At 22.6% G+C, this 12,774-nt stretch overlaps 1 protein-coding gene across 4 annotated transcripts in view; it reads left to right on the top strand.

Annotated features, from left to right (window-relative positions):
- Window positions 1–12,774, top strand: part of LOC102678545 (poly(rC)-binding protein 2) — a 247,919-nt gene that overhangs the window by 186,176 nt on the left and 48,969 nt on the right. For all 4 annotated transcript variants that reach the window (XM_006618881.2, XM_006618877.2, XM_006618876.2 and 1 more), the window contains one exon: window positions 7,848–7,904. In XM_006618881.2, the coding sequence (XP_006618944.1) occupies window positions 7,848–7,904 (57 nt within the window). The remainder of the gene's footprint in view (window positions 1–7,847; window positions 7,905–12,774) is intronic.

Genomic DNA, 12,774 nt, shown 5'->3' with positions numbered 1-12,774 from the left:
TTAGTCGTTTGCGCGGGATTTGGTATAGTAATAGAATAAAAAAAAAAAAAAAATCTTTTAATTAACTGCACAGAGATCGACGCAATCAATCCGTTCGGGGAAACTGTCCCCTTTGAAAAATTTCGCGTTTGCCGATCGCTCACTCCTTAACGATTTATTTGCGAGAGCGAAATTACTCGGTTAAATTGCAAAATCAAAAGGGTTCCGTTTTTCTCGCGTCTCTGAGTGGAGGGGAGGGGGGGATAGAGCTGACGCGATGGAAAATTGAATTTTCAATGTTATTTTGAAGCAAAGCTGAATGGAAAATTGTTGGGAGTGGAAATTACGCGGATTAGCGGCAGGTTTTGATCGTTCAACGCAAAATTAAATGCAAATGCACCTGGAAATTGTAATTATGCAAATCGGTGAGATCCGATTATTTATCTGTTTAGAAGTAAATTTTAAATTTTTTTTTAATTGCGGAGGATTGTATTGTTTTTAGAAACTCTTATTGTGTTAAGAGTTAAAATTTTTTTTTTTTAAATACAGTTTTTAATTACAGTTTACAAAATTAAGAAGACAACATGTATAGCTTTGATGTGTGAATGATTGTTTTCAGAAAATTACAAATGATTTGTACAGGAAAAAGAATAATAGCAAAAATTGAATTGTCATGTCATTGTATTAATTTCTTCAAATCGTATTTACGTATCTTGAAAGATTGAGAAATCACATTTAATTTTATATATACTATGAATTATTTATTTGTTAATTTTTGTTGTATAACTTTATATAATTGTTGCTTTAGAATGTTTGTTATATAATTTAATGAAATCAGACTTCAATTTCCTTTACCATATTTATTTTTATGAAAATATATAAAAGGAAATAATCTTTTTTTTTTAATTATTATTTATAATTTTATAATAATATATATTTTTATTTTAAAAATTCAGTAATTTAATAATAAATTTTATACGTATTTAATTTCTACATATAAAAGAGTACTCAATCATGTTTATAATGCTTCAAAGCAATGTCTAATGTCTTCTCAAGCAACTTCCTCCTCAAAATTCCGAATTTCAAAGAAAAAGGTTCCCTCAAATTTTCAAAGATCCAAATATTTATTAATCAACTGTACACTTTATTCTTTAATTTAATTTAAAAAAAAAAACTTTCAAATTTTCGAAAATAATCACTTACTTAGATATCTCATTTTTCAAAGATTCAATTTATTATTCTTCAAAGAGGCGTCCAAAGCTTTCCTCTTCACTTTCAACTTTCAAATTTCGAATTTAAAAAAAAAAATCTTCCCGACGACAGATTTGCAAAAATAATCATTCACAGATATCTCATCTTTAAAAGATCCAGTTCCACGCTTATTCTTCAAAGAGTTCCTTCCTTTCCAACAAAATTGAAACGAATTTCAAAAAAAAAAAAAAAAAAAAATGTCTCCTCAACGACAAATCTCCAAAAATAATAATCACCTACTTAAATATCTCATTTTTCAAAGATCCAAGTCCTCGTTAACCAATCCCACGCTTATTACCCTTCAAAAGCTGCGTTCAAAGAACCCGCTCCTCGAACAATCCCCTGATTACAACAAAATTACACTTAGAACCTTCTCCGACACCTCAGGTCCATTCCACATTCGGCTCGGTATCCCCCTAGAATAGATCAGAAAGTTGCTAGAATGGCGCGTGCACGCCATCCAAAGAGGGCGCGCGCGCCTCTTCCAAGAGTGTGCACAGAGGGGCCGCCGCTTTCTTCGATGGGTCTGTCTTCGGTGGAGAAATCAAGAATTTAGCACGATACTCGAAGCGTTCGTGGCATCGTCTCCCGTGGAACGAGACGTTGGCATCTCGGCCGTTCTCTCCTCCAAGTCCCCGTCTAAGTTTAGAGAGAGCGCGGCGGAGGAGGGCGCATCCCTGCCTCGCCGACAGGCCCGAGCCTGTATGACATTATCGTGGGGTCAGATCGTGTCAACGAAGACGCGGGATCCGGCTGCTGGACATCGACCACGAACGCGCGCGGCTAATTATAGGCTCGCGCGTATGCGTGCTTGCACAAGTGTGCTTGCAAGAGAGCGAACTCGTACCCGAGCCGAGCGGATTTGGGCGAGTTGCGAGACACAGGGAGAGTTTGTTGCTTTGCAGGTTGGAATAGTTACTTTGTAACTATTGAAATTGAGAATTCTTGAGAATTGGAGGATATTTGAACTTATTTCATGCCTGGTTTAAGTTGATTGTTTAGGTGGATAGAGTCGTATAGGGAATTTTTGGTTTTGGGGGAATTGATTTTTGGAGATATCGTGTTTGAGAAATTAATAGGAATTGGTTAAAAAAAAATTTATCTTTAATTTTTAGGTTTGAATGGCGATAAGAGAACTTTTTAGAAAAATTTTTAAGAAATTTTTTTAGGAATTCATTTTTAGAAAATCATATATTTTTGATTTTTATGTTAATGAAAATGGGAAAATTTTTGAAATATTTTGTATATTTTGGAATAATTGAGGAGAATGTTCTTGAGAATTGGATGTGATTTGATTTAAAGTCGTATAAGGAATTTTTTGATTTTGGGGGATTTTTAGGAAATAACGTGTTTGAATTTGAATTGATAAAAAAATTCTATTTTTAACTGCTATGTTTAAATAATAATAGTAATAAGAAAATTTTTATCTGGAATTTAAGGAATTTTGGAAAAATTAATAAAAAGAATATTTTTACAGTTAGTTTCTTGAGAATTTTCATGTTGAGAAAATTCTTTTTAAATAATTATTTTATAATATATAATGACTGAGAAAAATGTTCTTGAAAATGAAAAAATGTATTTAAATTGCATGAAATTGATTATTGGATAGAATTATATAGGAAATTTTGAAAATTGCATATTAATAGAAATTATTAATAAAAATATATTAGAATATTCTGGAATGAATACTTTGCATATTGAGAATTAATAATAAAATTAAAAATATTTATACTGTGATTTGATTTATCATTGGATCAAATTGCATATAAAGGATTTTAGAAAACTTTATATTTTATGAGAATTATTATAATATTAATAAAAAAATTATTTTTAATTTTTATGTTTAATAATAATAGGATTTTTACAAGAGTTACATATGAGAAATTTTGAAATTTCATGTTTGAAAGTTATTGGAAATTAATAAAAAAAATCTTTTTTTTTATTTTTAATTTCTATTTCAATAATAAGAGAATTTTTTCAATATTATTTTGAATTTTAAAATAATTAAGAAGAATTCTTGAGAACTAAAATATATTTGTATTTAAAATTGTAGTTTGATTGATTTGTGTAGAATTTTATTGATTTTATCATTTCATTAAAAAATTTTAAAATGAATTTTTATTTTTGATCTTCATGTTTAAATTTCTAATTAAAAAGATTTTGCATATAAACTGTAATTAAATTAATGGATAAAGTTACGTAATAATTTTGATAATTTTCGAGAATTTAGAAATTGTAAGAATTTTATGTTTGAGTTCTAAAAAGGATTATTATTTTTGAAATTTCTATTCGGATTTATTTAGAAAATTCTTGTTTAATTATTATATACAGCTATATGGATAAAATTTTACTAATTTTACTGAGAATTTATAATAATTTCTTAGTCATATTCTGTTGATCAAATATCATAGAATTTGATTTGCAAGAAATCAAAAACCAAGCGTTCAAATTCTATAACAAAATTCTTGACGAGTCAATTGTTAGTATCACAATAAATTTCTTTGCATCGAATTTCATGTATGTATACATTTATTCTGCATGAAAGTTCCTCGAGTCGTTCGAATGCATTCATTTCATTCAACACATTCCAATTGTCGCCGCGACCAACATGTTTTTGTGCTGCTGCGTTTTCATAATCGTCAATGACACTTTGATTGTCGACAGTACATAATAATAAGTATCTACGCGCTTATATTTCTGGAATTCTTGTTTTTTCAATGATTCCTAATAATCGATAGTTCTTGTTCTATCTTTATAACAAATTTAATTAGTTTTTTTTTTTAAAATAAATTACAATTGTAGGAGTTTTAAAGTTACAAAAATATGGAGTGGATTTCAAATATAAAACTTTAGCTTCAGGTATTTATTACTTTTCGAGAATAATGAAAAACTTTCAACACCATACATTGAATTTCGTTTATATAAATGTGACTAATGCAACTTTCTTCATTGGAAGTTCTTCACCATTGAGTGTTCAATAAATGACCTCGATATCTATATATAATATTTTCTATTATATTTCATATAATATAAAGCTACAATTGTTTTTATGAAAAAATTATAATAAATATTGCAATAGATAAATAAATACTTATCATTTTTACACTCTAACTCAATTCAATATTATAAAATTCGATATTCTATTCGAAACGTGTTTGAAATAAAAGCAATTGCCACATATGCTACATTTTTATCTGTAAATTAATTCTTTTCTATTCTCTTAATATCAACTTTATTTATATATATAAATAACGTGTTTTGTTTTTTGAGATTAAAGAATTATAGATAGAATATCTTTTATACAGATATTGAGATTGATGTAGACATCATCATCATATATATATATTTAATTAAAATATATATTTATAAAATATTCGTAAAATTTTAATATATTGATATAATTTTGAGTTATACGTATATATTTTTTGACATAAATGAAAATTTTCGGTATCGCTGAAAATCATGCATATATAATAAAACATCGTAAATTCATATTAATAATACTTATTAATATTTTCTCATACTTGAAACTTTCTCTTCTTTCCTCATTTCTCCTTTATGTCATAAATATGACATTATAAGTATTCTAAGTTTTTATGTCTTCGTATAACAACATATATCTAACATGTTCTGTTCAAATAGTACAAAAAGAAACAAGAAAGCATCGTTATTGAAAGCCTCTGACGCTTTGTTAGAATTTATCAGTCTGGAAACCTGGAAATTGAATTTAATTATCTTCACATTCTAATATTGTTATATTATATTATATAACTATTCTATAAATCCAATAGAATAGTTTTATTAACAGATTCATTAATAAATATTTTTCGATATTATTATTATTGATCATTATATAAATATTTTAATATTTATTATTTATTGAATTCATAATTTTGCAAAGATATTTTTAACGTATTTATTATTCATATTTAGAATTAAATTGACACATATTTTTGGAATATACTTATTCTTATTGACTTCAAAAAGAAATTTTCATAATATAATATTAAAAATTTTTCATAATATAATATTAAAAAACGTGTTTTGTTAATTTTAATTTGTTTATATATTTATATATATATCATTATATATGTATATTTTATTATTAATATATATTTCTTACCAAAATTGAATTATATTGAATTATATTATAATATATAATATATAATATAATATTGTTGATTTCAAATCTAAATTCTATGTAATTTCTAATTTTATCTAAATTTTATAAATAACTTTTTTAACATATTTACAGTATACATTTAAAATTTCAATTGTGACATGCATATATTATAAAACTTGAAAAGAAAATTTTATAAGAAGTGTTTACCATAAAAATTTTTTTATTTTATAACATAGAAATAAATTTTATATGAAAATAGTTTATTAAAAAAAAAATTGCATAACTAACTAATAGCGAGTATGCAAATTTATATTTTATGAGCATGGAAAATAAAAATTTCTTATCACTTTTTATTATTAGTATACAGTATTATGTTAATATGTTAATATAAAAAAATATATATTAATATTATTAAATCATAAAATATGTTTGCATATCAAAGATATGCTAATAACTATATTCATGGAATATTTTTGAAAAATCGATTCTGGAGACCAAAATAAATACAAAAATTAATATACAAAAATATCGATTGAAATTTATTTGTTAGTTATAATTAATTGAATTTTAATTAATAATTGAATTAGTTAAAGTGAGAAAGAAAGTGAGACCTCTTTGTCTTTTTTTTATTCTTATTGCCTTCTGTTCTCTTCCTCATTTCATCTAACTCAAACTTAAATTATTTATAATTTAATAAATAAGTCTTAACCGACATCAATTTTTGTATTCAGTTCTAGAATTAATCCAAAAATTATTCTACGAATATATTAATATTTTATATTTCTATTTTATATCAAATATTCAATATCTTTCTTATTAAGAAATTTTCTTTGTAATAGTGTCATAAATTATTTAAAAAATTCTAACAATTAAAACAAAAGAATAAATAATAATGATATTTTAATAAGCGTAATAAAATCCACGTTGTCTAAACTGCTTTCTGTGATCACTTTGAAATAGAAATCTTCCTCTGAAATAGAAACATTCTACGAGAGTTTAATTATAGATATAGTACAGTGTACTCGGTGCTTGTATACATTATAGTCTAAACCTCACTGCAGGATCCACACGAAACATTTTTTGGAAAAAAAGAAACAATTAGAAATTTACTTTAAAAAATACGAAATATATTATAGATATACATATGTAAAAATAATCGTAAATATTATTTTTTTATTAAATAACATTGATTAAAATTCATGATACAAATAAACTTAAAATAAACGAGCATAAATTATAAAAAGCAACAAACTATACGAAACGACATCGAAATAAAGATCGATAAAGTTTTCGATTGAACATGTTTTGAAATTAATTGTTATGCATATCGTATATTATTAATCGAGTAATTGGGCGATAATGAATGATTACAAATGTCAGGAGCACGCATATCGCGTGATATCGCGCAAATAATCGCGCGCTTTTGTTAAGAAACGTTCCATTGACGCTGCGTACCGGTTGTGTTTCCGGTTTCATACTAAGGGAGGGGATTTATCGCTAGAATACAGAGATATTATTATCTTTGAGATTTTTTTTTTTTTTGTAATAAATGTAGATATGATTTTGAAGAAAATTATTTGTTATTCTAACGTTTTTAAATTAAAAATTTTTCGTTATATAAATTTATTGAAGAAGGAATTATATTATTATTGATGATATTATTATTGAAATTGTGATGAAAGTAAATGAAATTTTGAAGAAAAATATTCACTATTTTAATATTTACATATGTTAAATTTAATTCTAAGATATTTTTATAATAAAAATAATTGTGATTTTGAGAAAAATTGTTTATTACTAAATTTTCATTCTATTTTATATTAATTTAATTTAAAGAAATTTTGTAGAAATGTTTTAATAAATGTAGTTGTGATTTTGATGAAAATTATTTATATGAAATTCAATTTTAATTTATTGACGAATTTTATTTTATCTCTAACATTTCTTCAAAAATTACATTTTTGTATTATCTAATTCTAATCTATTAAAAATATATATTTATCTAACTAATAAAATAATAATTTGATATTTAAAAAAATAAAAATATTAGTATTTATAAGAACAGAAATCAATATGTATTGAATTCTTTTTCTCAATATCTCTATCTAAAATCTTAATTACAATTAAAATTTTTATCCAAATTATTTTAATGAATTTTAATTTTAATTTCTAAAATCACATGAATTTTTCTCAACAAGAGGAAAAAAAATTATTTTGTAATTGAAATAATTGGTTTCTGAAAAAATTATAAGCATAATTATAAGTATGATAATATTTTGAAAAATCAATTTCTTGATCCAATCGTTATATATAAAGTCCAAAACAATTATTTGATAGCTAAAAACCGACTGGTATTTACGATCAATTCCTTGCAACACTGTAACTCAGGAAGGATAGCGATTCGAGCTCGTACTTTGAACTTTATAGCTCTAACCATCGTAAAAGTTATGGTTTACATCGATTCTAACGGTATTTTGTATTTTGTCTGTTGCAGGAGGTCGGGAGCATCATTGGAAAGAAAGGAGAGATCGTCAAAAGGTTCCGTGAAGAGGTAATTAAATTTATTTTATTTTTATTAAATTAGAATAAATATTATTTCGATAATATTTAATATCGATAAATAAAATTTATTTAAAAAAAAAAGAAAATTTGTTATCTAATCAATAATCATTCAAATCGATTACTTTACGATTGTAAAAATAAGCATTTAAAATAAGAATTTTTATAAAATCAAAAACTCTTCGAATATTTTTTTTACATCGTATTCAAAGATTTATTACTCAATTATATTGATAATTTAATAAAGTGTTTAAATATTTTTCACGATTTTAATATTTATGATAAAAATTGTCTTGATTATTAATCAACGAATTTTCCAAAATTTTCCAAAGTTGTATCTGTATCTATATAAATTTTTATATATAAGAATCATTGCTCTTTTTCACGATAGATACGGAAAATATTCGTTGAAAATAATATTCTAATCAATATAAATTTTCGTTATAGTAAGTATTATGAAACAATAGTAATAATCAGAAGGTAATAAAATAGATATTTAATTACAATAACAAAAATAACTGGTGCAAAAATATTAAATTTATATTAGGAAAAATTAAATAACAACTTATTATTAAAAATTCATTCATCTTTTTATTTTTTTAATTGAAAATTAATAATTAGTTTTCGACGAATTTTAATTTAAAAAAAAATACTTTTAAATTATTAAAAAATTTTGAAATCATCATTAATATATTAATATTAATAACTGATAGAATACTCAAATCAATAATCACGATATCTGCGTGTAATTAATGAAACATTAATAATAATAAGATGGTGCTGCCATCTGATATATGTGAAATTATTTTTTGAAATGTTGACTTATTTTTTAATCTTTTTCTACTTATTTCGATTATCATAATGTATTACACATGAATTAATAATAAATTATATATAAAATATAATAAAAAATATATATATATATTTATATCTTTTTGTATAATAATACAGATAATTAATTATTATTATTATTATTATTATTATTATCTTTTTTATCATAATTATACAATGAAAATATACGATTTATTTAAAAAATACATAATTTTCTTATTTTTTTATAAAGAAAAAAATATATATATTTTAAATATCTATTTTTCATTCGTTTAAAATACTATATCATTTAATAAGGATAATCAAGAATAAATAAAATATGATCTTATATAAAAAGCAAATGGCGCTTATTCTGAAGATTATGCTGCATATACTTGTTATATGAATTTTTTATACAATAAATAAACATCACGCATAAACTGGGCGACAAACAACTTATGACTCAGCTTAATATTTATGATCTGAACACGTTTTGGACGATATTCAAGATCTATTAGACTTCTCCTTGCGTGTTGATTAATATGCTAACACGTTGATTTGGAATAATAAATGTTTGATGATGATACACATGCCATACATATAGAAGTTACACATAATTAGATTTCTATGAATTATTTTTTTATTAATTTTTCATTTCAATATTTAATATTTAATTAATTTTTTAATAATATAATAATATATAAATATATTTTAATAATATAATAATTTAATTAATAATAATTTAAACATTCTATATAAACATTTTATGTTTAAACATATAGAAATTACACATAATTTAAATTTCTGTGAAACTCTTTTTCTTTTTTATACGTATATATATTTCACATATTAATAAATTTATAAAATTTCAGAATTTTTTCTTTCTTTCTTTCTTTTTTTTTTTTTTAGAATTAAAAATAGAATAAAAATAGAATTTTTTAAACAAAAATTTCAAGAATTGTAATAGATATCAAGTTAGTTTCGAGAAATATATTTATAGAATGAACATGTTAATAGATTGACATTTTGTATACTGTTACATCATTTTGCATGCTAAATCTACTCGTGGTGCATGAGTTCAATGGATGTGTATTAAATGAACAGATATACGATACATTTATGAAAGTTCAAGCCTGAAAATATTTATATATTCAAATTTGGCTTGTCAATGAATTGTAGAACACATTTCTCATTGTTTCTATATTTGATTTAAACTAATGACATATTAGAACATCATGCAATTTGTACTGTTGTGAAATATTTTATTTTTATAATAAAAAATTGTAATAAAGTATAATAATAAATTATTTCTACAAATAAGTATTTGAAGCATGTTCAATTTCTTTATATATATATAACTTTACAATATTTTTTTAAATTTTTGTCTCTTTTTTATTTCAATTTTTCAGTTTTGTTTACACTATGTATCGTATTACATTCAATATTAGTAACATGATATTGTTGACTGAGCTGAGTAAAAAAGCATTTAATGGTAGAACTTACATCAGCAAATTTAAAATAAAAAATAATATAAAATATAATAATAGTATCTTTTTAAAATTACAATGATATGTGGTAATCTAATTCAAAGAATTCTAATCTATTTTTCATAAAATCATTCGAAAAATTTTGACTTTATTTTTTTATCTATCTAATTTTACTTTTTATTATTAAATTTAATAAACATCTAGTGCAATAAAAAATAAATAAATAAATATTGTATTATAGATTATTAAAATAAATCTATTATTTTGAAATGATTGAACAAAATTTTAGAGAATTATATGATCTTAAATATGTGAAATCATGATTGGATTAATGAAGTTGTATATAAAAAATTTTAATGATTTTAGAAGAATTTAGAGATTTAATTATTGAGAATTAGTAGAAAAAAATTCATATTTTTGATTTCTGTAAGAAATTTTGAAATAAAATTGTGATTTTTACCATTAGAAAAAGTTTTGTATAGAGAATTTTTATGAATTTTTATTTTTAGAATTTTAAGAAAAATTTTAGAATAAATTTTTAGAAATTTAATTTCTAAATATTTTCGAAAATTAACGAAAAAATTTTTATTTGTAGTTTCTATGTTTTACAATAAATTATAAAGATAAATTTAATAAATTTTTATTACAATCTTCGAGAATTATTGAAAATTAATTAAAAAAATTCTATTTGAATCAAAAATAAAAATAAGAAGATTTTCGAAAATTGCGGCTCGATTATTGAATAAAATTTTTTTATTGTAAATTAATATTATAATTATAAAAATCGATCTTTAAAAACTTTTAAAAAATTCTTACTCTTACTAATTATTTTTATCTTAAAAAAATATTAAAAAATGAATAGCGTACAATATCCTACGCACAGATAGAAAGTGCAAATTCCTTTTGTGATCGGTAAATCTTGAATAATCTACATTGAGTGACCAAACATCTAAAGTCCATGAATCACCAAGCTCATTCCACTGATAAGTTCAACGGAAACATTTATCATCGGTCATTTTCTGTTTCGAAGTTCGCAGGATATCTGACTTTTAGTTATCTGGAAACTAAGGTCATCCTTTCTACTCCGATTTTGATATATGCATCCAAAAACTGCACATTGGGCAAGTTTGCTTCAGTAGCAATTAGTTCTTGTCGGAAATTCGACGGCTCGATTTGTAACATGTTATAGGAAGAAACTCTTACCGAAATTTCGTTTCTTCACCGTATCTATTACTGTCATGTATTTAAGTATTCTTGTAATTTATTTGAAAAAATGTAATTTGAACGATAAATTCTTTTTTTTAGCATATATTTATATTTAAATATTTTATTTTTATTTTTATTTAAAAATATATGTCGCAATAAAAATATATATTCGCAATAAAAAAATTTATATTGTTATTCAAAATATATATATATTTTTCATAAATATGTTAAATTACAATAAATTAAAAGCAATAATGGAATTCAAATAATTTTTTTTTATTATTAAAATATGAGAAAATCTAATTATAAGTTCTTCTAATTATGCACATTGTATTCAAAATTAGTTATCATTTTTTTAATTTATTTTTTTCAAATATTTATTTTTTGTATAGTACTGTAAAAAAATTTTATATGAAACATGGAGCTATATGGAATATATCATTTAATAATTTAATTCTATTTATGATAATTCTCGTGATCAATTTTGAGAATTTTTTGTAATTCGAGTGATCACTTTTAGTAATATAACAATTTTCTTTAGTTTTCTTTTTTAGTATTTAGTACAATTTTTAGATAGTTCAAGACAAAAAGATCACAGAAAATAAAATCAAATAAATCACCATTATATATTTTATATTAAAAAATCTCCGAATAAATGAAGGCTACTATTTTGATTTTCAAAATCAAAAAATTATATAGTACTATATAGTGTTATATGTATATGATATAAGTATTCTCATATTACAAAAAATATTCTAAAACATGTCTCTTTTATTCAAATTTTTTATCATGTTCTATCTTTTTAATCTTTGGATTATTGTATATCAAATTTTTCAATAATTTTTTTTTTATGTTTGTATCTATCTCTTATAAAAAAAAACTTGATTTTGCAATGTGTGAGATATAGTACACAAAGTTTAATTGAGCGTGACACACCGTGATGAAACGTGTTAAGGATCGGTTTTCACACTTCATTGATATCATATACATCGTTTATTGGCCATAAAATTTTTAAAAATTCAATAAAGGTATTCGATTGTACATTATTACCGTCCCAGAAAGGAATCTCTAAAATTATATACGATTAAAAATATATAATGGATATTACACTTCATTAAAATTTATCTAAAATTATATTATTTTTTTTATGAATTAAAATTTATATTATATACACATTAATAATAAATTAAAATATTCAAATCGTACTTTTAATTTATAAAAATTTATATTTTAAAATATTTTGAATAATTTCTTTATTTTTTCTTTTTAATATAAAATTTATCTTATGCTCAATTAATTTTTAATTACTTGAAATATTAAAAAATTTTAGTTTCTTTGTTAATCTTTTGATTGTACATT

The sequence above is a fragment of the Apis dorsata genome, unplaced genomic scaffold, assembly GCF_000469605.1.
Source record: "Apis dorsata unplaced genomic scaffold, Apis dorsata 1.3 scaffold_381, whole genome shotgun sequence".
Lineage (NCBI taxonomy): Eukaryota > Metazoa > Arthropoda > Insecta > Hymenoptera > Apidae > Apis > Apis dorsata.
This window is presented reverse-complemented; position numbering and strand designations above follow the sequence as displayed.